Source organism: Phyllostomus discolor, chromosome 6 (genome assembly GCF_004126475.2).
Source record: "Phyllostomus discolor isolate MPI-MPIP mPhyDis1 chromosome 6, mPhyDis1.pri.v3, whole genome shotgun sequence".
Classification (NCBI taxonomy): domain Eukaryota; kingdom Metazoa; phylum Chordata; class Mammalia; order Chiroptera; family Phyllostomidae; genus Phyllostomus; species Phyllostomus discolor.
In genome coordinates this window covers 161,327,461-161,354,734 of record NC_040908.2, presented here as the reverse complement: position 1 = coordinate 161,354,734, position 27,274 = coordinate 161,327,461, and the positions used below count along the sequence as shown (strand labels likewise).

General features: G+C 38.4%; 2 protein-coding genes across 3 annotated transcripts; both read left to right on the top strand.

Annotated features, from left to right (window-relative positions):
- The first annotated feature begins 3,551 nt into the window (after positions 1 to 3,551).
- On the top strand, positions 3,552 to 12,750 carry LOC114500752 (olfactory receptor 1440-like). 2 transcript variants are annotated; one of them, XM_036029499.1, is made up of 2 exons: positions 3,552 to 3,794; positions 10,559 to 12,750. In XM_036029499.1, exon 2 carries the CDS (start codon positions 10,579 to 10,581, stop codon positions 11,512 to 11,514), a length of 936 nt encoding a protein of 311 aa, XP_035885392.1. In that variant the 5' UTR covers positions 3,552 to 3,794; positions 10,559 to 10,578; the 3' UTR covers positions 11,515 to 12,750. The 2 variants fall into 2 exon arrangements, with proteins under 2 accessions (XP_035885392.1, XP_035885393.1); XM_036029500.1 differs by having other exon boundaries at positions 3,553 to 3,794; positions 10,679 to 12,750.
- A 6,054-nt stretch (positions 12,751 to 18,804) lies between these two features.
- LOC114499111 (olfactory receptor 5A1-like) lies at positions 18,805 to 26,454 on the top strand. Its single transcript, XM_036029498.1, has 2 exons — positions 18,805 to 18,938; positions 23,215 to 26,454. Exon 2 carries the CDS (start codon positions 23,255 to 23,257, stop codon positions 24,209 to 24,211), a length of 957 nt encoding a protein of 318 aa, XP_035885391.1. The 5' UTR covers positions 18,805 to 18,938; positions 23,215 to 23,254; the 3' UTR covers positions 24,212 to 26,454.
- The last annotated feature ends 820 nt before the right edge of the window (positions 26,455 to 27,274 follow it).

Genomic DNA, 27,274 nt, shown 5'->3' with positions numbered 1-27,274 from the left:
CATTGACCTGCCAACAACAATCAAGGCTCAACTACAAGAGGAGGATGTACTTGGCCCACACAAAGGATACTTCTTGCGTATCCAGCTTGGGTGATAGGGGAGGCTGTGCCACTGGACCATACAGGACACTTACTACATTAGGCCATGCTATTGAGACAGGGAGTCATAGCAGCTAGACCTAATATAAAGAAACAAATACAGGGAAGCTGTCAAAATGAGACAAAAAACATGATCCAAATGAAAAAACAGACCGAAGCTCCAGAAAAAGAACTAAGCAAAATGGAGATAAATAATCTATCAGATGCAAGGCTCAAAACAATGGTTATGCCCTGGCTGGTGTGGCTCAGTGGGTTTAGTGCCAGCCTGTGAAACAAAGGATTGCCAGTTCAATTCTCAGTCAGGGCATATGCCTGGTTTGTGGGCCAGGTCCCCAGTTAGGGGTGTGCAAGAGGCAACCACACATTGATACTTCTCTTTCTCCCTCCTTTCCTCTCTTGATAAAAATAAATAAATAAAATCTTAAACAAAACCACTCGCTATAAGGATGTTCAAGGAAGTTGGTGAGGACCTCAACAGCATAAACATATCCAGTCAGAAATGAAAGATACACTAATTGAAATAAAGAACAATTTACAGGGAAACAACAGTAGAGTGGATGAAGCCAAGAAACAAGTCAATGATTTGGAACATAAGGAAGCAAAAAACAACCAATTAGAACAACAAGAAGAAAAAAGAATCCAAAAAAGCAAGAATAGTATAAGGAGCCTATGGGACAACTTCAAACATTCCAAAGTTTGCATAATAGGGGTGCCAGAAAGAGAAGGGAAAGAGTAAGAAATTGGAAATTTATATGAAAAATAATGAAAGAAAACTTCCCTGATTTAGTGAAGGAAATAGACACGCAAGTCCAGGAAGCACAGAGGTTCCCATGCAAGATAGATGCAAAGAGGCCCACTCCAAGACACATCATATTTAGAAGGCCAAAGGTTAAAGATAAAAAGAGAATCTTAAGAGCAGCAAGAGAAAAGCAGTTAGTTATCTACAGGGGAGTTCCCCTAAGACTATCAGCTGATTTCTCAAAATAAATTTTTCAGGTTTGAAGGGATCAGCAGGAAATATTCAAAGTCTTGAAACACAGGGATCTACAACCAAGATGGCTCTACCCAGCAAAGCTATTGTTTAGAATGGAAGGGCAGATAGAGAGCTTCTCAGACAAGAAAAATCTAAAGGAGTTCATCATCACTAAACCATTATTATATGAAATGTTAAAGGGACTTATTTGAGAAAAAGATTGCCAGATTGAAGGGGGTTTTGTGGGTGTGGGTGAAGAGGTGAGGGGATTGAGAGGTACAAATAGGTAGTTACAGAATAGCCATGGGCATGTAAATTATGGTATGGGAAATGGAGTAGCCAAAGAACTTATATGCATGGGCCATGGCCATGAACAATGGTTTGGGGATTGCCTGAGGGAACGTGGAGTCCTGGGTGGACAGGGGCTAAGGGGAATAAATTGGGACAACTGTAATAGCATAATCAAAAAATATATTTAAGAAAATTAAAAAATAAAAAGTGAAGGAAGTGATTGCAAAAGAAAGTAATTATTGATATTTAAGGACTTACTGATGCCATCTTGTTGTTTACTGGCTATTTCATAGTTCCCTGGCTTTTTCCTTCCTCTTTCTGTCCTTTTGTTAATTGATGACTTTCCATAGTGTTACACATTGTTTCTCTTCTCCTTATCTGTTGCATATATACTGTAGGTTTTTGTTTTGTGTATATCATGTGTCTTACATAAACATCTTACTGTTAAAACAGACTCTTTATACTTATAACTTCAATCACACAAAACTCTACCCCTTTATTCCCTCTCCCTCCATTTTATGGTTTGATATTACAGTATGCCTATTTTTATATTGTGTATTCCTTATCAAATTATAGTAGATAATTTTTGAGTATTTTTGTCCTTTAACCTTTATACTAGTTCAAGTGGTTGATACACCATAATATTATACTATTACATTATTCTGATTTTGTGAATATATTTATTTTTATCAATGTGTTTATATTCTCACCTGTTTTCATGTGGCTAATTACTGTGCTTTTATTTCAGCTCAAAGAACTCCTTTCAGCATTTCTCATAAGGCAGATCTAGTGATGATGTATTCTCTCAGCTTTTGCTTGTTTGGGTAAATTTTTATTTGTCTTTCATTTCAGAAGAACAGCTCTTCTGGGTAAGGCATTTTTGGTTGGCTTTTTTTTCTTTTATCACCTTGATGATATCATTGCACTCTCTCCTGACCTCCAAGATTCTGCTGCAAAATACACAGACAGCCTTATGTGGATTCTCTTGTATGGGAGAATTTTTTTTCCCTTGTTGCTTTAGATTTTCTCTCTTTGTCTTTGTTTTTTAAACAGTTGTAATGTACTACATCTTAGAGAAGTTTGCTCTGGCTGCAATATGGGAGAATTCATGAACTTCAGATGTGGCTGAGGAGGATATATGTCTAAGTAAGGACTTCACAGAATGTAGAAGTATGTGTCGTATAAGATAATGGACTAGGGAGAATGGAAACAGTACTTAATTACAGAATAGTCCACACTCCCAGTGTGGGGATTCCTTGTATCTGCCTAGTAGGATTTTGGTCTTGCTATAGACCAGTGAGTGCTATATGTCTTCTCTTCTTTTACTTTCTAAAGAGCTGTGTTTATTCCCATTATCCTGTCCATGTTCCATCATCACCTATTGGGTGTGTGGAAAACAGATAACTTGTTTAGTCCACATGTTTCCAAGCCAAGAAGAACCATACAGACATTACTAAGAGACTGCTAGGAACCCCTCAAAGATTCAATCCCAATGGGAGAAGATATCAATATGACCCCAGTTTTGTAAAAATATGAGCAGAAAAATGGAGAAATTATAATAATGATAATATTAGTAATAATAAGTGCTTCCAAGCACTGGACAGGTATTATTTCATTTAAGTTCACTATCACCCTTTTAGGTAGTTGTGGCATCTATCACCTCCATTTTACTAAGTAACCAAGGCACAATGAGATTAAGTAAAAGGATCAAAGGTAATTAAGTCAGAATTCAACCCAAGTAGATCTATCCAGAGCTGAGCACATAGTCACCAAAGCCACAGTGAATGACTATTCTGATAAAGACCTCAAATTTTGGGTGACCATGCAGCCTGGTTTGCTTGGGACAATTCTGTGTATTGCCCTGACATGGTTGTTAATAACTCTCCTTCTCATGACCAAAGTTGCCCAGTTTAGAGAATAAATGATATGATGACCCTGTGGTGAGAGTCCCTCCCAGATGTTATGATTCTGAAAAGTCTATAAAGGAAAGTTGAAACTTGATTCAAGTGGGTCATGGAGGGCACATGAGAGTGTGAAAAAATGGAATTGTCTGGGAGTATTTCTCCATTTGTTTTTTCCATCCATCACTCTAGAGGGTAATTAACTGAAAACAGTGCTTTCTGTTAATTGTCTCATCTCTCTGCACAAGAGACCCTAAGGAAACAATTAAGAGAATTTTCAGTTGGAAATACTTCTCTTGTAGCAATGGGTAGCAGAAGGCATGGCCAAAGACACAGAGCCTAGGGGAAGTAAATGTCTTCATCCTGAATGCTTATATGATGTCTGTATCCTCTAATTCCTGGAAAAACTACATGCACATCTGCACATCTAGAGTGCGGTCAAGATTCAGATCCAGCAACAGGCAGCCGTGGGGCAGCACCTCCCAGATTTCTACAATACATACCTGTCAGAATATCTAGAAGAATACCTGGGTGGGTAAAATAGAAATAGCTTTCTTTCTTCAATTTGTCTTTCTTCCTTCTTCTTACAACCCTGTTTTCCTATGCCCTTAACCCAGAGGCACACATTCAGATTCAATGACTATTTTATTTTCTCACAATAACCATATTCCCTCTCCCCTATCCCAATAAGATTATTTGAATTTTAACAGAAGCTAAAGTATTGGAACAACAACAAAACCATCTAAGATGGAATTTCAGGCATTAGCAAGTAGGTGGAATGAGGATTGGAGGGCATTGAGATTTGCTGACAGCTCACCAATTGGGCCAAGGAATCACAAGTTTTTACCACCAAATAATCCATTTTTCCCTTGTAAAAGACCTTTAGTTAGTGAAATACCTTTATGATACAATCATTAGTGTTCATTATTAATATAACAATTCTCATTTTGATGACTTACTATGTGACTAACACTCTATTACATACTCTACATACTCTACATACCATATTTAAATAGGTATTCACAAAAATCCTATGGAGTTATGATCATTCTTCCCTTACAAATGAAGAAATGGGGCACATAGAGATGAAATGATTTGCCAAAAATCATAAAGCTGGTAAATGGTGGAGCCAAAATGCTTTGCTTCTCAGTAATTCATTTACTTTCCCATTTATGTTCATTAGAAATAGTTGAAACTTTTGCTTAGTCTGAAATAGAGTAGCCAGAGGGAGTTGATGTAATTTTACTCCAAAGCAATTTGATAGTCTCATTTTGCATAAATATACAATTTTAATAGCTTTTTGAAATTTTAGAACTTGTCCTTAACTGCCATCATTGCAGACCTGTGGAATATTACTCATTGTAATACTTGATGAAAAGGGTGGCATACATGACTTACAATTGATTCTGAGCCACTCTTTGCCCTGACCTACTCCTATTTTTTCTTATTTATTCTTTAAAAATAATCTTCAAGCTTTAAAAAATATAAAAATTTAATTAAATAGTACAACACTAATGACTAGGAAAATAAAGATGAAAGAGACAAAAGCTTTTAATGTGAATTTGCAAGATAGAGTAATTGTTAAATGCCCAGCTCTGGAGCCAGTCTACCCGATTGGGTTCCCAAGTAGGTCACTCAGTAGCATTGGAAGCCCGGGAAAATTCCATAACTTTATGTACGTTGTATTATCATTGGGTTGTTGTGAGGATTAAATGGATTAATTGTTTTAGAAAAAATGAGTAGACAGTAAGTGCTCAATAAATATTTATTACTATTATTAAAACAGATAAACAAAAGGGTAGCTGTTATGATACTGAACCCTGAAAGCTGTAGTTGTCTATTTGATGTTTAAAGCCTGTCAGATGCACAAATACCATATGACCTCACTTATAACTGGTATTTGGTGAACAAAATAAACCAATAAGAAAAATAGAGCCAGAAACATGGAAACATCGAACAGACTGATAGCTGGAGGAGGGGAGGAGGGAAGGCCGAATGATGGAAGGAAGGGGAGGAGCATGTATGAATGACTCCTGGACATGGACAAGAGAGAGGCGATTGACTGTGGGTGACAAGGGTGGGCTGGGAGGAGGGGGGCAAAAGGGAAAAAATTGGGACAACTGTAGTAGAATAAACAATTAAATTAAAAAATAAAGCATGTCAGATGCAAACCTTTTAATGATAAAATCATGTCATACCTCATGTCATATTGCCTGAGGATTTCAGTAAAATTCAACAATTAATTCACATGTTGTAGCTCCTTGTATTTGACTAAATTCATTTAAGGGTATAGTTAGAAGTTAAATGGTACAACATGCAAGTGAACTAGCCCATCCTCTACAGAATCCTGAAATATGACAAACTTTAAGACTCAACGAACTAAATGTTCCTCATTGTTGTTCTGCATGCCCTGTCTTTGTAAGTGGGTTATTTTGTCCTTTGAATTTTAAGTATGGACTTCTTTCCTTCTTCCTTCTTCTATTCTCCTCTCTTCTCTCCTTCCTTCCTTCCTTCCTAATTTCAAGGAGTAATAAGGAGAAAATAACTATTAAATATAAGAAGACATCCTTTCCGTTGCTAGTTTAAGAAGTTTACATTGGGCAATAGTTTCTAATATGTCACTATAAACTATACAAATCACAACAACACATTTTCTACATGATAGGCCTACAGTAAATCAACTTTACTGAAAGCAACATCTTTAGTTCCCAACATTTTTATTGTTTCAGGATTTCTGGATCCCATGGCCCCTGAGGCTGGTTCAGCAGGAATCATAAGGACAAATAGTGATGCCCAAGACGCACTGACTATTTTTCCCCACTTTAACACAAACTATTAGCTTAGAGAAACTCAAATTCTGCTTCTCGTTCTAATATAGAAGACTTTTTAAACACACACACTCCTCCTCCCCTCAAATGAGATGATGCTGTTTCAATGAATGAAACAATCTTTTGAAATTCTCATTTAGCCCTACCAGTGTGATTTCTTTCTAACATGAAGAAAATCCATCACGGTTCTACATAGTTTAAAGAGCTAATAGAAATAAATTATAACATTATGAGTGAGAAGCATTATCTTAATCTTAAATTCTATCAAAGACTGTGGTATTCCTTCAATACCACAAGAGTGTGTTCCTCCTCTAGAATATGTGAGCTACATCCAACCATTCTGTTGACTTTCCAAAACAGTTGTTTATACTCTAGTAATGAAATCTCACTTAACTCATTTATTCTATAAAGCAATGGTTCTCCAGGTGCACTGTTGGGACCAGCAACATCAGCATCACCTGAGAACTTGTTAGAAATGCAAATTTAGATTCCAACTCCAGACCTATTATATCAGAAACTCTTGGAAGCAGGGCCCAGCAACCTGTGTATTAATAAGCCCTTAGGGTGATTCTTATGCAAACTGAAGTGTGACTACACTTGTGCACTTTTACCAAATATTCTAAAGCCTGGCTCCCAGCCCCAGAGATGCTGATGTAATTGGTTTGAGATGCAGCCTTATCCATGGGTTTTTTTTTTTTAAGTGCTCTAGATGATTCTAATGTCCAGCCATGGTTAAGAAGCTCTGTTTTAGAGGGATAATTTTCAGGTTGGGATGAGTGAGTTGCAGAGAGACTAGAGAGAAACATGCAGGGAATTCCATCCTCTGCCCCCATATTACAACAGTATAGAGATGCAAGACATTGAAGAGTTCATTTGGATGAATTTGGGTAACTTGAACAGATGCAGGATAATAGACAAAATGTAGGGGGCTCACACCGCTGCTTTGTCTATCTTTCATTTTTTCTCTCTCCACAGAATTCTAGAAATTGCCATTTCCTATGTGAGTACTCATAAATTATTCAGTTACATTCAGGGTATAGCCATTCTGGGCATGGCTATGTGATAGTAAGATAGCCATGTGTATGTTTGTTAATGCTTATGCGTAACTCTCATCAGCAAACAATCTTGGTAGACGCTGGCCAATTATCACTTACAGGTTCTCTGCTGTTTATTTACTTCACTGATTATGCATTAACATAAGGAAACATTTCAGTAAGATAACTACACCAAGTCAATGACTATATTTTCCAAAACAAAAATATTTCATGAAAAGGGAGCATTGTTTTAGTTTTGAAAATCTCATGAATGGCTGCTTAAGAGAAGACAGTGAGATTCTTGTATCTGAATCTTTTTTTAATTTTTAAAATAAAATTTTTTTATTGCAGTAAGAACACTTAATATGAGATGTATCCTCTTGATACATTTTCAAGTGTACAACACAGTACTGTTAACTATAGGCACAATGTTGTAGAGCAGGTCTCTGGAACTCATCTATCTTGCATAACTGGAACTATATACTCATTGAACAACAGCTCCTCATTGCTCTGCACTCTCCATCCCTGGCACCCACCATTCTGCCCTCTGTTTCCACGTGTTCAGCTACTTTAGATGCCTCATGTGTGTGGAGTCATATGCTCTTTGTTCTGCTATGACCGATTTATTTCACTTAGTCTAATATTCTCCAGGTTCATCAATGTTGTCCCAAATGTCAGAATTTCCTTTATTTCTATGACTGAATAATAAACCATTGTATGTATACACCACATTTTCTTTCTCCACTCATCTGTTGACGGATGTTTAAGTTGCTTCTAAATTGTGGTTATTGTGAACAATGCTGCAATGAACACGGGAGTGCAAAAGTGTCTCTTTGAAACCCTGTTTTCAATTTTTTTTTTGGATATGAATTCAGAAGCAGAATTGCTGGATCCTATGGTAGCTGTACTTTTAGTTTTTCTGAGGAACTTTCATATTATTTTCCACAGCGGCTGCACCATTTTACATCCCCACCAACAGTTTACAAAGGTTCCCTTTTCTTGATCTTCACCAACGACTCTTGTCTTTTAAAAAATTTTTTTTGATGTACTAACTAGACTCTTTAAGGAAGAGAATAATAAAATCCATGATGGTAAGTTTTTTTCTTGTTTTTTTTTTTGACCCAAAGCTAGTTTAAAAATAAAGAAACGTTTTCTTTGTTTTGACCCTTAGGATAATGCTTTTAATATTTTACCATTAAAGATGTAATTAAATGATATTAGTTGTAACATATTTGTCACAAAGCTAAAATATTTGACTTTTTTGCTATTTTTAAAGAAATCATAAATGAATTTTTTACTTTTATCTATTTAGGTGATTATATTGCTTCCTTCTTTAATTTCTTATTTTGACAAATTACATTAACTGATTTTCTAGTATTAAACCAACCTTGCTTTTCTGGAATAAACCCAACTTATTTATAATGTTGAATTATTTTTATATACTCTCAGGTTCAGTTTGCCAAAATAGCTAGAATAGTTAAACATTTAAGATGTTTAAGATGTTTCTAACTATTAAGTTCATAAGTGAGTATGGTTATAATATTCCTTTATTATTCCCTTTTTGGTATTAAGTCATAGTCCCATAAAAACAGTTGGAAATCATTCCAAATTTCCATACCCTGAAAATTTTATGTATATTAAAATTATTGTTTTCCTTAAATTCTCATTATTGTTGATAAAATATTTTGGGCCTATAGTTTTCTGCACAGGAAGATTTTTATTACTGATTTAATTTTTTTAGTGTTTATAGAATATCCAGATTTTCTATTTTTATATTAGTCAGTTTTGGCAATTTACATTTTCCTAGAAATTTGTACATTTTATTTAAATTAAAAAATTTATTGACACAAAATTGTTTAGAGTATCCTCTTATTACCTTTATAACATATCCAGGATCTAGAGCTATATCTCCTTTTCCATTGTTTTAATTTTTTTTGTTGTTTTGGCTTAGTGTCATCAGATATATCAAGAATCAACTTTGATTTTCTTGTATAATTTTGAAGTTATACATAATTTAAAAACTATCTGTTCTTTCCTAACTGTCTATGAATTACAATCAGATCAGTTGCTTTTTTATCTTTTATATGCATTTAAGACAACTATTATCTCTCTATATAAATTTTTAGTTAAATCTACAAGATTTGTTAAGTGTTCTCAGAAATAAATAAATGATAATTATATAGTGTGATAGAAGTGTTAGCTAAACCTACAATGAAAATCATATTGCAGTATATAAATGTATCAAATCAACACATTGTATATCTTGAACTTATACAATGTTTATATGTCAATTACATTTCAATTTAAAAATCCATAAAATTTGATAAATAGTATGCTCCACTATATTTAAGTTAAATATTTTATAATTTCTGTTATAATTTATTATCTGACCTGTGAATACTTTAGAAATACATATTGTAAATCATTTCCAATTATGATGTTTTTAAATTACCTATTTGTTATTGATGTATAACTTAATCACACTGTAATCTGAGAATGTTATCTGTATAACCAACTCTTTTTTTTGTATGGAAACAATTTTGAAAGCTAATGGTCTGATAAATAGTCTTAACTGTGTTTTCATTTTTTAAATTTTTAAAAAAGATTTTATTTATTTATTTTTAGAGAGGGAAGGGAGGGAGAAAGAGAGAGAGAAAGACAGAAACATCAATGTGTGGTTGCTGGGGGCTGTGGCCTGCAACCCAGGCATGTGTCCTGACTGGGAATCGAACCTGCGATGCTTTGGTTCGCAGCCCGCGCTCAATCCATTGAGCTACGCCAGCCAGGGCTCAACTCTTTAATATTTAAACTTTAAAAGTTTTTCACACACCAACAAAGTACCTCACAATTGGATTAGAAAGATATCTCCTAGTGACACTACTTCATATAATACTATATGCATGGCAGGCACTGTACATAATAGAACTAATTTAACCTCAAGAGAACCCTATAAAATAGGTTCTATATTATTATCATCATCCCTATTTTAAAGATAAAGTAACAGGCAGAAAGATCTTAGACAACCTGTTTAGAGTCAAAAAGCTCACAGAGAGCAGAGCCACAATTCAAAAGTAGCTATAAGGCCTCAGTCACTGAGCTATACACAGGAGTTATAGCTCCACTGATAACATCCTAAAACTTCTAAAGCATTTTTTTGAGAATGGTGTTCTAAATGTTAATATACTTTCTTTTGTACTTTAAGAGCCCAATGGGTTAATAATGAAAAGTATAATTATCCTCTTTTATATGTGGGAAAATGGATGCACAAAACCATTATAGTTATTTAGGAGCAAAGTTAACCAAGGTTAGTTCATCTAAAATGACGCAATATTTTTCTTGATTCTGTGTTCAGTGTGGGTAGAAGGTGATTTATTTCAATAGAAACTGAATTAACAACTGACTTAAAGAGATTCATTCTCTTCTCTCCTTACAGATCCTAGAGTCATCAATGCAATGACTGGGAGAAGGAACAGTACCATGATCACGAGGTTCATTCTCTTGGGATTCTCTGAATTTCCAAAGCTCACCGTTGTCCTCTTTTCAACATTCCTAGGGATCTACCTTTTAACAGTGTCCTGGAATGTGGGCCTCATCACGCTCATCAAGATGGACCCCCATCTGCACACACCTATGTACTTTTTCCTGAGTAACCTGTCCTTGCTGGACATCTGCTATATTTCTACTGTTGCCCCCAGGATGCTCTCAGACTTCTTCAAGACCCATACATTCATCTCCTTTGTGGGGTGCACCATGCAATACTTCTTCTTCTCTAGCCTGGGTCTGACTGAATGCTGTCTCCTGGCAGCCATGGCTTATGATCGCTATGTTGCCATTTGCAATCCTCTGCTCTACACAGCCATTATGTCCCCCACACTCTGTGTGCAGATGGTGGCAGGATCTTGCATAACTGGATTCTTTGGCTCATCTATCCAACTGTGTGCCTTACTTCAGCTGCATTTCTGTGGGCCAAACATCATCAACCATTTCTTCTGTGACCTACCCCAACTGCTAATCCTATCCTGCTCTGACCCTTTTTTTTTCCAGGTCCTGATTTCTGTGCTCACAGTGATCTTTGGGCTCACATCTGTCCTGGTTATTATGATATCCTACGGTTATATTGTTGCCACCATTCTGAAGATCACTTCAGCTGAAGGCAGGTCCAAGGCCTTCAACACCTGTGCTTCTCACCTGACTGCAGTGACCCTCTTCTTTGGCTCAGGTATCTTTGTTTATATGTATCCTAATTCTGGTGATTCCCGGAGCCAAAACAAGTTGGCATCACTCTTATACACTACTGTAATCCCCATGCTAAACCCATTGATCTACAGCCTGAGGAACAAGGAAATCAAAGATGCCCTAAACAGATGGAAGAAGAGAATCTTCTCTTGATGTTACTAATTTTGGAATTTACTCCAGATGTCCCGGGTAGGAAAAGTATCAACTAAAACATTGATCCATGACTCTTCTAATTGTGGAATTACAGTTCTATACTTTTCTTCTAGAAACCTACAACTAGCACAGGGATAAGAAAAATGCACAAGAAGTATCTGGAAGCTCAACATGTCCATTCTTCATCATTTGTGATCCAATACATCAATAGGCCAAGAAATTCACAAGTATTGTTGCAGCTAGTAGTGGTGCTGTGTCCCTCCCCCTCAATATTCCATCCCTACCTAACACATACTATTTCAAGAGCCAGAGATATGAGTACTGGCCAAGGCTGTCAGGAAACTGGCAAGCTTCTTAATTATTGTTCTTTGACTTTTTCATAGCCCTGCACAGTCTTGGATCTCAGGTTCTGCTAGAACTGACCAGTAGGCCAGGACTCTTTTTTAAAAAATTGTTGACACTATTACAGATGTCCCCACTGCCTCCCTGAGCTTCCCCCTCCACCCAGTCCCCTCACCCCACTGGCCTTCAGCATATTGTTGTCAGGGGCCGTGTCATATGCCTACTTGTTCCTTGGCTAATCTTTTCCAGTCCTGCCCTCTCCCCTCCCATCTGAGATCTCTCTGTTCCATATATCCACGCCTCTGGTCCTATTTTGTTTGTCAGTTTATTTTGTTCATTAGATTACACATATAAGTGAAATCATATGGTATTGGTCTTTCTCTGACTGGCTTATTTCATTTAGCACAATAGTTTCCAGTTTCATTCATGCCATCACAAGGGATAATAGTTCCTTTTTACACTTGCCTAGCATTCCATTGTGTAAATATACCACAGCTTTTTAACCTACTCAGCTACTGATGGGCACTTGGGCTGTTTCCAGGTCTTACTGCCAGGAGTATTGCAATTGCCCCACCTGTAGTGCCATGACATGGTCCAGATAGATCATTCATCAACACGACATTTATTGGACAAATAAGTGTTCTTGGAACAAGACTGAGCCAAATGCAGAATTAAAGAAAAGGAGAGGACAGCAGCCCCTTTGGTCAGAATTAGAAATGAAGAGGTTTACCACAGATTTCCTTGAAACAGCCATTTCTCTTTATGCTTTTGAAATATGACTTGACTTGTACTGATTAGAGTTATATATGGATTGTCAGGAATATATCACATGGCTACAAAGATGACAAAATTAACCAATTAATATTAAGTGGCAAATAAAATGGAACAACATCTCATATATGTGTATTTTTTTAATGATGAAACACCAAAATGTGAAATCCTGATAGTCCTTTATTAACCAGTAGAGGGAGCCATCACAAGACTAGAGTAATTGAGAAGTTAACACAGACAGACGTGCAGTAGATGGATGTGGCTGGTGATAGTGATGATAATGAATTTAGCATGTGTAACTCTTCAGTTTATATTCACAAACATGGGTCTTCATGGCAGCTTGACTACGAGCCCCTCATCTTATAGATGAAGAAATAGGACCACAGCTCACACTTGCTAAGGTGACCTAGCAAATGAGCATCAGATGAGGGACAAGGCATGCAAGTGCACCTGGATCACTCAAGGGGAAGGACTGTTAACACCTCTCCCACAGTGGTCTATGCAGGATAGTCCTTTTCCCACAATTGCCACTTCAGCTGTGATTAATGCTTCAAATATTTTGGCACAAATATCTGAGAGAGACTGAATGCATCCTGCTCTCCTTTGTGCCCAGGCAATAAGAATACTTTTCTTCAACACATCTCTTCATCTAGAGGGTTCACAACTTTTTTCAGTCCCTTTTATCTTTGGAGAAAGATTAAAAAATTCTGATTGTGAGAAAATCCCTCTTTGAAGTGAGCAACAAGTTCTTTCCAAGTAATTTCAACCTATCACTTCTCATCTACAAAAGGAACATTATAGTCTCCTCCCTCCCTACCTTATAAGTTGCAAAAAAAAAAAAAGGCCACATTTTGCTTGAAGAGGGAGGTGGAGATTGATGACCCCAATATCCTTCCTTACCCTGTTCAGGAGGAAGACAGTAATCAGAGAACACAGTTACATGTGTTCAGACCTCTGACCTAGAGAACTGTTTGTTGTTTCATGCTGCTATATTTGTACTGATTCATTATGCAGCAACAGGAAACTAATATTCTCATTGCACATTTTAATTTGCTTCTCTATAAAACTACTTATGAACTTTTACAGTTAATATCCTGATGAAGCTATTTGTTTTAAGTTCCTTTGTAGAAGAGTTGTCCTATTTGGTTCAGGAAATGGCCACTGAGCCTCTATTTGATGCCAGGCACTAGGACACGGAGATGGATAAGAAATGAAAACCCTAAAAAGACATCAAAGAGAAATAATACAAGGAGATGAATAACTATTATCTGAGTCATTTCTGGAAGCTATGAGAGTTTGGAAGAGAGAGAAATCATATCCAGTTGAGGGTGTCAAGAAAGGTTATGTAATCAAACAAACAAATGAGCAAAATAAAACCAAAGACTTGGAAATAAAAAACAAACTGACAGTGACCTGAGGGGACGGGGGCGGGGGGTGGATAATAGGGGAAAGAAGGGGAAGGGGAAATCAAAGGAACGTGAGTAGAGGACTCATTGGCACTGATGATGGGGGGGAGGAGATTAACTGTGAGAGTGTAGGGGATGGGGCAGGGGAGAGCAATGGGGGAAAAATGCAGGACAACTCTAACTGAACAACAGTGAATTTTTGAAAAATAGAAAGGTTATCTTGGGGTGGCTGTGAGGAGTATAACAGGGAATCAACATGAAGCTCAGGAAAGATTTTATGCAGCAGTACATGACTCTGCTGGACTGGAGACCACATTTAAATAGCTGATCCCATCAGCAACCCAAGTCTGGGAATTATATACCAGAAAAGAGGGGTGAGGGTAGGAACCACCTAGAACCAGAGTGATGGACTCATGAACTTGGGTGGGCCCAAGGAGCAAGAAGTTACCAAGCATAGATTTACTGAGTTGTGCCGTAGAAAAACAGGAAGTTTTGGTAAAGGTAAATTTTAGAGTTTGAGATTTTAAAATTAAGCACTTTCCCATTATGGTGAGGTCTGAGATGGGGCTGCCAAATCATGTGAGTGGGGTGGCACAGGATTTGAAGTCAGTGGGAGTACAGAGGTTGAGACAGTGTGAAGCTAGGGAATTTGGAGGGGCATTAACTTTTAAACCATCTGATTTATCTTTCTTGTTGCCCTTAAATAAACAGGGCCAAATAAATGTTGACTTGAGAAGCACAGAGAGGAGTGAAGTGATAAGTCTACCCAGAATTAGTTCCTGTATTATTGAGCTTGAAATCTGGTCTTGAAGCTGATTTCCCAAACCCACTGGTGATCAGCTTGAGAAAATGATATCTTGAGACCTTAATCAAAGACATCACATGGGCATCGCATGGACAGAACCTGTTGGCTCCCCTGCCCCTCATCTTTCTAGCTGCCATATTTGACAGAGAGAATTTCAAGACTAATTTTAGATTTTCAAGATGAATTAATGATTCAGTAAAATAAACGGATACTTGACAACCCATGGCTGTCTTCTCCTTTCTTCGTCTCTTCCTTCCCTACACTATCAACGTCCACATGGAATGATGTGTCCCCAGTTCATCTGGCTTCTCATACACAAGGCCTTTCCCACCATCTGGCATCCAGCTGGATAGCCCTCTCCAATGAACATTTATCAACCTCACTTCCTGCCTCCAACCACAGCTGCCTCTTTGCCTTGGAATTGAGCCCTGCTGACAAAACGCTACATTTAAGATCAAGCAAGTTCACGGTGGTTGTACATTTTCCAAGTCACATCAGCTCTGGATCATTTTCAGGTCTGTTTTAAGGGACAGCTCCGTGTTGCAACGCATAAGAGTTAATTAGATGCGTGATTCCCGTTGGCTCCATGCTTGTCAGTGTTCCTGGTCTCAGAAAGGCTTCTGTGTGAAAGGCTTTGAGAGAGTTCTCTTAGCAGGACAGCAGTGAGGCTTCCTAGAAGAGGTTCTACCTTCCCATCACCCCGAACAGGACCGAAGGACCAGAATCTCTGTAAAAAATAGACAACAGACACTGTGTGTGGAGGGCCACATCTGCCCAACACGTGTGATTGGGCAACTATTTTCTAGGGTTTTTTTTTTTTCATGCTGGTATATAAATCTATTCTAAGACTGAGAACAAATTTCAGAGAACACTTTCTTCATTTACATTGGATCCAGGAAAATAAATACGCTTCTATGTCATTTTCAATAAGCTAAAAACAACCCTTTGCAAAGACAGAGAAGACTAACTTTAAGCAAAAGTATGAAGTCCTATAATTTTGCCCTCTCCACCACCCCCTCCCATTTGAAGCCCCTCCTTTCCTGATTCTGGGTTCCTTGTTTTTCCCATTACTGCTGGCATCTGTGTTTTCACACAGCCTTCCTCTGTCCCTGGAGATTAGAGGCACAGGCTGAAACTCTGGTTCTGCCAATGACTGGTTGGGCTCTGGTGGGCAGCCTTGACTGAGAACCTCTGCTTCAGACCATGTCTCTCTGTGGCCTTTCTTTCAGGCTCCAAACCTTGAGAATTCTTTCACCTGACATCTCCAGATGCTGTACCTACTTTTCCACTTCCTTCTTTTTTTTCACTGCTAAACTGGCATCTCACTCTCTCCAGTTTCCCCCTGAACACCACTCCAGATACCCCATCTGGGATGCACTATTGAAACTTTGCTGGGAAGATTTCACTTTCCTTCCTTCTTGCCACATCCAATGTCCTTTTGTTCATTTTTTTTGTTTTTGTTCTTTTTGAGTTCCATGCCATGTTTATAAGCATCACTGGGTGGTGCTTTGAGGATCAGGATAAGGAATTTGGATGCCATCAGGCTATTAATGAGCCATGACAAACTAATGGATATTCTCAAGACAGGAACGACATGACTGGATCTGTGTTTTAGGGAGGTCCATCTACATGTAAAGGAGGAAGAGTTGTACCAAAGGGAGTCTGAAGGAAAAAAAAAAACCTGTTAGAAGATTTTGGAAGATCATGAACAATTATGTTAAAACTGCCTGATAAAAAGGAGTTGGGGTGGAGACGTCAGGAGACCTCATTGATTCTCCTGATGATGTTTATATTCTGCAAATACGAAAGGAAAAGAGAGTCTTTTCTGAAATTTTGCCTTGGGGAGAAGGAAGGAACGGAGTTGGGGAGAGAGAGGGGGAGGAATTTAAAAAACATCACAGTCTGGCAGCATCCTCTCCTTACATTCTTCCCCCTGCAGGAAGGAGTAAGAAACAAGAGGTTTATTTTGTTTTTATTATTATTATTTATGATCTAGCTCAGGTTAATTACATATAAACTACTTCACTGGCCATAGTGATCCTTTCTTCTATTTCAAACCTTGGAGGGACCCAAGAATGTTGGCATAAGGCCAAGAGCCGGGAATCTGGGGAAAGAGGCTATGGCCCTGGTAGGACAGAAGCGGGTGGGGTTTGGGAGTGGAGAAGGGAAACTGCATATTTTTCCCATCTGGATGCAAGTTGAAAGGCTGCCAACATCAACAGGGTGTGGCTGCCATCTTTCTCAAACCCTTGAAAGAAGCCACAGTGTCCTGTGGGTTTGCACAATGCCCACTTCCCTCTGTTCCTTGAATGCCTCTCCCTAAGACACACAAATAGAGCTCAAGTCTTTCCAAGTTGGATATTGATAAATCATAAACAAACATGTACATGAGGGAAATCTGGCCCTAGTCAAACAGCAAAGAATTATTTTTTTTTTAAGATACCCTGCACATTGATCTTTGGAAAAGTGAGATCTGTCAAGTGGTTTTCCTCCTTCCCCCATTGCCACCCACTTGTCACGTCCTTGTGGGTGGGTGGCAGTGGGGTGTAGAGGGCTGAGCATGGACTTTGGATTCTGGAGGGCCTGAAGACAAACTCTGTTCTTGCCACAATCTTTCTGATAGACACCTCTTCAAAATTCCATTTTCTCACCTGAAAGTGTGTTTAAGAAAGCTCTCTTTTGGGAACTACTCTGAGAATATTATGAAATAAAGTATATGAAGGCCCCACCCACACTACCAAAAATGTTGCACCCATCTGTCTGTTCTCTTTGTCTTTATTTCACAGAATCATAGAATCTTAGAATTTTAAGGAACCTATAAAGTCAACTAATTCACATTCTCTTTTTGATAGTCTTTTTTCTTTTTTAAATCATCTGTGTTCATCTTTTATTTCTATTGACTACATTACCTGTGCTTTTTATTGTTGTTCAATTACAGTTGTCTCCAATCCTCCCCCCATTACTCTCCCCCTACCCTAGTCTGTTTCTTTTATTTTTCCAGTTTTGTTGAGCTATAGATGACATGTAACATTGTATTAGTTTAAGGTACACAACATAATGATCTGATATATGTATGTATTGTGAAATGAACACCACAGTAGTTTTAGTTAATCCATCATCTCACACAATTACAATTTTTTCCTGTGATGAGAATTTTTAAGGTGTATTTTCTTTGCCACTTTCAAATATATAATACATTATCATTAACTATGGTTACCATCATGCACATTATATCCCAGGATTTATTTACCTTATAACTGCAAGTTTGTACCTTGTGATCCACTTTATCTATTTCCCCCACCCTCCACCCCTGCCTCTGGCAACAACCAATCTATTCTGTTTCTATGAGTTTGAGGTTTTTTGTTTTGTTTTGTTTTATAGGTTCCACATATAAGTGAGATCATCACTGTCGAGTGTACTATCTTCTACTTACTTACTCCAGTGATAGAGAACTTATTCTTTTCCAGAATAGTCTTTCTACTTTTAGACTATTCTATTGTTCTCCTACAGTCTCTTTCTCCCTCCTCCCTCCCTCCCTTCTCCTTCCTTCTTTCATCCATTTAGTCATAGTTCCAACTCCTGAAGTCACCCAAAAGATATTCTTGCATTGAAGAGATTCTGTAAAATATCCAGTGCTTTACAAAGGTAATTGCTGTTGATGAAATGATTACATATTTTGAGGCCAAAAGCCACTCTTGGCTTTCACTGCCTCTAGGGATATCTTATTGGAACCAGATCAAGAACTAAGAATATAGTGGAAGTAGGGCCAATGGAACTCAACTCCACCCAACCAAAGCTGGCATCCTCTTTACCGCCCAACCCAGGCATCAAGCCAAACTGCCAGTTGATGCTCCCTGGGACATGTCATACCCCACAACCTATACCTATGGTATAGCTCCCTATGGTACCTAGGAGAGAAGTGGCCTTCCTTTAAAGCCCCATCATGCCCTTCCCTTGGTGGCCAATTTAAAGTCACTGCATTTAAAATTTATTTATCTTTTTGGCCAAGACCAGGGCTCCAGGTGCCAGAAGAGAAGGATTTTGCTCCAAGCTCTTAGTAGTAGACATCTGACTGAAACCCAGAGTTTAAAGACTTGTAGGTGAGTTTGCCCTTTGCCCTTCCTCAGGAGCGGTTGCTGGTGAACATTAGAATCATAGAATGGGTGAGTGAGAAAGACCCCTGAAGGAGGGGAAGGTGGAGCAGGCAAGGTGCCAACATCCTGTCTTCTGACTGCTTGTTTTTAACCAGGGGAGCTGGACTTGACCTTATAATCTGGAATTCTGCAAAAGATTTCGTTTTTAAAAATGTTCTTCCATTTACAAATGGAAAGAAAGAAGGAAGGAACATGGACTAAAAAGCACGTACCTAAGCTAATTTATTGTATTGGCAGGAGATTTGAAGATTAAGATTCAGAAGGGCAAATAATTTTTCCCAAGGTCATATAGCAAAAAAGTAGGAGGGACAGGAATTAAATCAGCATTTTCTCTTTTAGCTTCCAGGCTTTTGCTTTTTATGCTATTCTAGACTTATAAATATCTGCATGTGTGAGTGTGTCTGCAATTTTTAAAAAATCATCCAGTTTCCTTAGATCCTATCTAGTTACCACGGAGACCCCAGGTTTTAGAATAAAGTAAAGCAGAAGGAGCTACTCCTGGAGAATGAGATGCAGGTCCTGGTTTCACCTCTTGTCTCAACCAACTGTACAGACATTCACTCTCTCTCTCTTTTGGCTTTAGTTTTATTGTCAATAGTGGAGAAAGTCTACATTAACTGGCTTTTACCTCTGGTATCCTATTATTTTAGGTATATTCCCAGAATTTTATGGACATCCATGCCATATTTAAAATAGGACCAGTTCAGTGGTCTTGGGGTTAGGGCAAACCTACAGTGTCTATATTGTAAATATTTTACAACCCTATACTTAACCAGTCAACAGATAGTCACTGGGCACCTATAATATGCTTAGCACTGTAACAGATGAGAAAGAATGGATGCAAGCAGAAACCACATTTTTTTCCTACCGACTAGTCTTTCTAGATTTTCTTCATCTTACCCTACAAAGTCATCTGAACTGCAATTATCCTCTGTACTTCAAATATGCCATTCGTTTGAGAGTTACCACATTAGAACTTCATCCCTTTTTATCTTGGTGTATAGCTTTGTTAAAATTTAAATGTGCCTGTCCGGGTTAAGGAAAAGAAGACTCTTTACAATAGTTTTAGTTTTATTTTATTTCATTGTTTCACAATGATTTTAAGCATTCAGCTTCCAGTCTTGTCCAGTCCATTTGGTACGGGGAAAGGGTCATACCTGCAGTCACACCTATAACATGGTCTCCTCGACTTCCCAGCCCCATGGCCACACTCTTTCTCTTTTATAGCATTCAAGAGAGAGAACAGGCTCTGGAATCAAAGAGTTGAGAGTTATTTAAATTTTGGCTTAGTCACTTAATAACTCTTTGGGTTGTCATAACCTCAGTGAGCTTCTGGTCTGAAATGCATATCTTTTGGAATTGTTGTAAACTGAACTTATTCAGAAAATATCATGTAATGTCTACTATGTGCCAGGGCCTGTGCAAGGCACTGAGGTTATAATGCCCTCCCAGACTTTACGGTCAAGAATACAGACAGAACAAGTTGGCAAACAAAAGTAAATATGAAGTGTGGTAAATGTTATGAAATAAGCCAACATGTTTTATAAATATTGGGAATGGCATAAGGAAGGGACATTTCATCACTGTAGCCATTATTATGACATACAAGTACATGCACCTGGGTTTAGGCAGCCAGTGCAGTAAAGAGCAGACCTTGGATTAGGAGTGAAGAAACCTGGATTCAAGTCCTTGCAGTGCCAATTACTTGTTAAGTAATAAATTTTTTTTCTACAAAACTCAATGTAAGTTACTTAATTCCCACCATCTATGAGATAGTCCTGGTATTGCCTCTGTTTTTGCAGTGGAGGGAGATTTAAGAGGGATGTGCCAGCTTGACCCAGGCCCCACAGCCAGTGAGTGCTGGTGTACAGATTAGAGACTGGCTCTGCCTGACATCAAAGCCCTGCTGTGGACGACCACAAATAAGATAATGGATGTGAAAATGCTGCACAAACTCAAAAATGCTGTAAAAGCATGCGGTGGTGTTTCTCAGACCATGCAAACTAACACACACATATATCATATTCATATACTCTGTTTCTATATGTATAACTTCCATATATTCTATTTCTCTATATATAGAAATACAGAGTATATGGCATACATTATATTTATCTCCAGATAATTTAGGTCAAAATAACCTGCATTACCTTTCCCTACTGCTTGATTTTAACCAGAAGGGGCTGGACTTGACTTTATATTTAAAAATTCTGCAAAAAAATTGTTTTAAAAAATGTTCTGCTATTTACAAATGGAAAAAATCACACAAAATAATCATATGAAATAAATGGTAGTCAGCTTTTACCATATTCTTAAAATGTAATAGACTAGATATGATAGACTCTTGGGGTCAAAAGAGAAAAGGATTGTGATAAATCTTCCTAAGATACACGTCCAATGATAGCTATAAATGTGAAAAATAAAGGGTGGGGCAGAAGGTAATTGTCTGGCTGTGTGTAGTTTCTCTTCAGAATGCTGGTGCTGTCGCATCTCAAGAGAGCATTTGTTTCTCAATCGACCTGCCTTGATTCAAACCATCGAAGGCTTTCTTCCTGGCTTTTGAAGCAACTTTCTAATCTTCCTTGTCAGTCTCTTGCATCCCCATCGATCTTTTACACAGCTTCTCCACTTCTACTTTGCCCTCTGTTAGATTGTTAAACCCATCTTTGACACCTAGTTCTCTGTTTACAAAGATGCAAGTAAAATGTAAAAAACAAACAGAAATAAAGCTTTTCTTGTCCATAGGAGAAATGTCAAGCTCTCTAACATAATAGTCACCCAATAAATATTCATTGAGCACCTAGTATGTGCCAGACACTGGGTGAGGTGCTTGGGATACTTTAATAAACAAAGGAGACAAAAATTCCTATGAATTCTGATCTTCATTAAGCTTACTTGCATTCTAGTGCAGGGAGACAGGCAATCGATAATCAACAAACCAATTAATTATATGCAATGGTGGAAGGTGGTATTATTAAAAGAACAGGGCAGGGTAAAGGGGGACTAAGGTCTAAAAGTGGAGAGAAGGTTAAAATTAAATATAAATGTGCACACAGATATATGCAATTAAATATGCAGCATATGCAATTACATGGAGATTATACACAATTATATACACAGTATATGCAATTACATACATACAAAACAGTTAAACAAACACCCTTGCCATATTTGCTTTTGGAGCTCTTTCACAATCTGTCCACCTCCCACTGCCTCTCAAAACCAGACTTCTGTTATCTTTTCTTAATACTCCTGTGCTCCCACCACCCTGATGTGTTTAAGGTTCCTCAAACACTATGCTCTCTCGAGCTTTTTACATCTTTAATGTGAAACTCTTGGAACCAACCACCTCCCAACTCCTTTGCACACCAAATTTTCATCCTGGTAACCCCTTACTCATTGTTGGACTCCTCCTCCCCTCGGAAGCCTCCACCTGCTATGTCCTGGATCCAGGGAGCCCCATCCCACTGTGCTGTGATTTGTTTGTTTTCTGTCTGCCTGATGCATTATGAGGGATATATTGAGCTAAATAGAATGTTTTATTACTTTCTCCATCATCTGCATTTAGCTCCAAAAGCACATGGTGCAATGTGTTTGATAAGTTGATAGTATTTGTGCAAAATGAGCATTAGCATTTCACAGTCTTGAATTTTTTTTACTCCTTTCTGTAATCTTTAAGGGGAATTTTAGTCAGTTTCTCACACCTCTAAGTGCTTCACTCTACTGCTTTAAAAAGAAAGAACACCTTGATTCCATACAGGACAAACTATGATGATAAGAAAAACAGATTTGCCTCACTGGGCATTTAAATTCTTGATGTATTTATTTTTCTTAAAAAACAACAACAACAGAGTATTTAGGATAAATCCAAGTGGCTCAGTAAGTCAACTGCAATACTTGGAGCAACTGAAAAAAAGGGGGCATGTAGTCCAGGTTCTATTAATAACTTTCTTTGGTAAAGTGGTGACATTGACAGTGAAGGTGATGACCCAGATAATGCAAAAATGTCAGGCTATTCTGGGACATGTCACTTTTCCATAAAAAAAATGCATCAAGACAAGGGTGATTATGAACCCTCTGAAAGACCCAATGAATGTGGTAGAGGGGAATTCTGCGTCAGATAGAGGTAGGATGTTTACCTTCCAGTCTCTTCTGACTTGGGGAGTTTATGATTCCATGACACAATGAAATGGTTTCCTCACCTGGATCTTCATGGCCACAGGAATCCCTCTTCGGGACTCTGAAGGCAGCAGAAAGAGGACATGGGAAGGAATATCAGCATGGTGACCAATTTCATCCTCTTGGGATTTTCAGAGAGTCCAGAGCTGCAGATTTTCCTCTTTGTGTTGTTCCTGGGGATCTATTTCATGACACTGGCTTGGAACCTGGGTCTCATTGTCCTGATCAGGATGGAGTCGCAACTCCACTCCCCCATGTATTTCTTCCTTGGTAACTTGTCCTTTGTCGATATTTCATACACCTCCTCTGTCGCTCCTAAGATGCTCTGTGACTTCTTCAAAGACCAGAAGGCCATCTCCTTTGCGGGTTGTGCTGTTCAGTTTTTCTTCTTCATTGGGATGGGAGGCACTGAGTGCTGTCTCCTGGCAGCCATGGCATACGACCGGTATGCCGCCATCTCCAACCCTCTGCTCTACACTGCCATCATGTCACCCACCCTCTGTGTGAGGATGGCCATAACAGCGTACGCTGGTGGATTTCTCACGGGATTGGTCCAAGCCACTTCCATATTCCAGCTCCATTTCTGTGGGCCACGAGTCATTAACCACTTTTTCTGTGACCTGCCACCCCTGCTGGTCTTGTCTTGTTCTAGTACCTTCCTCAGCCAGGTAGTAAACTTTCTTGTTGTGTGTGCAGTTGGTGGGACATCAGCTCTTGTTGTTCTGGTTTCTTATGGCTACATCATTACTGCTATTATGAAGATCCATTCAACCCAAGGGCGGAGGAAGGCTTTCAACACCTGTGCCTCTCATCTGACCACAGTGATTCTCTTTTATGGCTCTGGTCTCTTCTCATACCTTCATTCTAGTGCTGGATACTCACAGGACCAAGATAAGGTGGTGTTCATGCTCTATGGAGCCGTGATTCCCATGCTGAACCCTATCATATATAGTTTGCGAAACAAGGAAATCAAAGATGCATTGAAAAAACTCAAGGAGAGGAAGAAGCAGATGTCTTTTATGTGTTTTTTAGTTCCTTGAGCTAAAAAGTCTTAAGTTTTGCTATATGTAAATAGGCATAATACAATAATAAGTGATTCACAGACTCTGAATAATAAATTAAAGAAGCTACGAATAAGACCCCCAACCTACATGTCTCCTGTATAAATTAGGTTCAACAGCTGTTTGTTTTCTTCCCTTTACTTGTTATGGATCAATAGGGTTTTAATTTGGGTCATCTGCAGCAGAAAATAAATGTTTTTCATAATGTTCCTTAGCTGTATGGCACCAGACGGTGGGTTCAGGAGACCATGCCTTAGAACTAACTGGGGCATGGCCTTAGGACCACAAGCATTCAATTGAGAGTTTTTTACAATATTACACTGCTTGTGTCAATCCATTCACGATTTGGGACAACTTTTGTTTTTCTTGCCATGGATTCACACTTATTCAAGGGCTGTGGCTGACCAGGAAGGCTGACTCTGGATTAAAACTTGAGAAGCCTAACTGAGCTGGGTTCAGGGATGATTACTCAGAGCCAGGAGAGTGATAAGGTACCTGGAAACCATGTCTGAGAAGAGCCAAGGATCACGCATTTGGAATCATAATGTCTCCTGGGGCCAGAAATAGGAGCCAAACTCAGCTGATAACAATGATGCAAAGTCACAGTGAGAAGACCTAGAGAATAGAGTGTCATAAGGTTAATTTTCATGCCTGAACCTCCTAGTGACTGGGTGGGACTACCTGGTTTAAGGAACAGCCAAGAATCAGATGCTTCCCCTAGAAACTTTGATTCCATATCTGCTTTCTAGGTCAGTTCTCACTCTTGGCCTTATGTGGATATTTGACCCACTTGTTGTCCTCACCCCATCCCCAATTCTTTTCTACCTCAAATGCTAGACTTGGATTCTGTCTCCTGTATCCCTGGAATCAGAGCTCAGCTTGCCTCACGGTTCTGACGTCCTTGCTGTCATCTTCATGCATTGTTTCAGAAGGGCCCATGGTCTGAGAAAGGGCATGATCTGAGATAGGCTAACCAAGTCATGATCTGAAATAGGACAACCAAGTTGCAAGAGTCTGTAGCCGAATTGAGTTGACTTCTAAATTGTCTAATTCTATTTTGCAAGATGGTTCTTGAGGAAAGGACGAACATTTCTGAAGTTCTGCTTCTTCAGTGTGCATACAAATCCTGGTGAATCATGGTAGCCATCCCGAGGTCACGTCTACTTTGGCTGTAACCATTCTGCCTCAGTCCTGTTTTCAGTTCGTGCTGCCATTTGGTTCGTGCTCTGACCACTGGGGTGAGAATCGCTGCACTGTGTCTCCACAGCACAGTTATCTGTCTCCATCCTAAGTTGCTAACATCCTTGTCTAAACTGTCTCCTATTGTTTCCCCAAAACATAGGATGTGACTGGGACAAATTATGTGCTTAATTAGTATTTGTTTAATCAATGAATAAAAACAAATCCCAATTCACTTGACAGATAATTTAGAGATTTTATGCCAAGGAAGAGAATAAACACTGAATGCTTTTTATATGCCAGGCACTGTGCCCAGTGATTTAAAAAAATGTATTTTAACTCTTTAACATTAGCACAGGTTTCTTGATAAATTAAAAAATTACACATAAGAAAAGTTTTCTTTTGACCATAACCCTCAACTTCAATTTCATCCTGGATGCCCTGAGGGGTAACAACTATTTATGTTGGTATATAAATTGACATTTTTTTGCATGTAAATATTCACATATGTGACAATCAAAAATAGTGCTTTACGTGGCTCTGTGTATATTTACATAAATGGTATTGTATTGAATGTTCATTTTATACCTTGCTTTTTTTTAAAGTTAACATTGTTTTTTGGAGCTCTTTCCATGCTATATGTATCAACCTGTCTCAGTCTTTTTAATTGTCTTACAGAACAGATACACGAGAACTTAATGTACTTCTTCCTCCGTTGACGGGCATTGATGGAAATGACTTAGTTTCAAGTTTTGCTGGTTAATTCCAAACAGTGTTGCAATATGCATGTGTGTACATCCTTCTTCATGCTAATATGCACTGTTTATGGTAGAAACAGAGAAGTTGTATTGCTGCTTATAGCATATGGGTACTTTCAAATTTATATAGACATTGTCAATTTTGCTAAAGTGCCTACCAGTGGATGCTCCTGCCCGCAGTGTGCGAGGGCACCTATCTCCTCATACCCTTCATGAAGGATAATATCATCCGAACTTACTTTTTAGGCTATCTAATGGGCTCTCCACACAGGGTCAGGTAAGAGTAGGTTTTTAGTTGTGAGAACACAAAACACAGAGTTGACTCTTGTATTATTTATCAGTTATTGTATTATTTCCCATATGAACAACTGTAAACTTACTTTTGCCTCACCCTGTATATATTCTTTTTTTTTTTAAGATTTTATTTATTTATTTTTAGGGAGGGAAGGGAGGAAGAGAGAGAGAGAGAGAGAGAGAGAGAGAGAGTAACATCAATGTGCGGTTGCTGGGGTTATGGCCTGCAACCTAGGAATGTACCCTGGCTGGGAATCGAACCTGGGACACTTTGGTTCCCAGCCCGCGCTGAATCCACTGAGCTACGCCAGCCAGGGCTGTATATATTCTTTTAATCCTTGAAATCACCCTGCTGGATAGGGTTGTTTATTGTTCTTATTTACATGCAATGTCCTACATAAAGACTCTTTACATACATGTTTTTTCTTTTACTTCTCACAACCACACGATGAGATGGGGGTTTTAACAATTTTTATTTAAGAGGTGGATTACGTGAAGCTCAGGAAGGAGGGTAAGCAACACAGACAAGGCACATACTCAGATCCTGAGTGCGTACCTACCTGACACCAAGACCATTAACTGAAAGTACACACTCTCACACACAAATGCTTGCCATTATCCAGCGACAAAGAAAAATGTATTAAAAACTATGCACTGTGCCAGGTGGGTGCTTGAAATATCAGAAGGACCACTATATAATGCATATGAATGTCTAACCACTGTGCCACGCATATCAGTACACTAGAAACTAATACAAAATAATATTGAATGTCAACTCTAAGTGAAAAATGAAATTAAAAAATAAAAATAG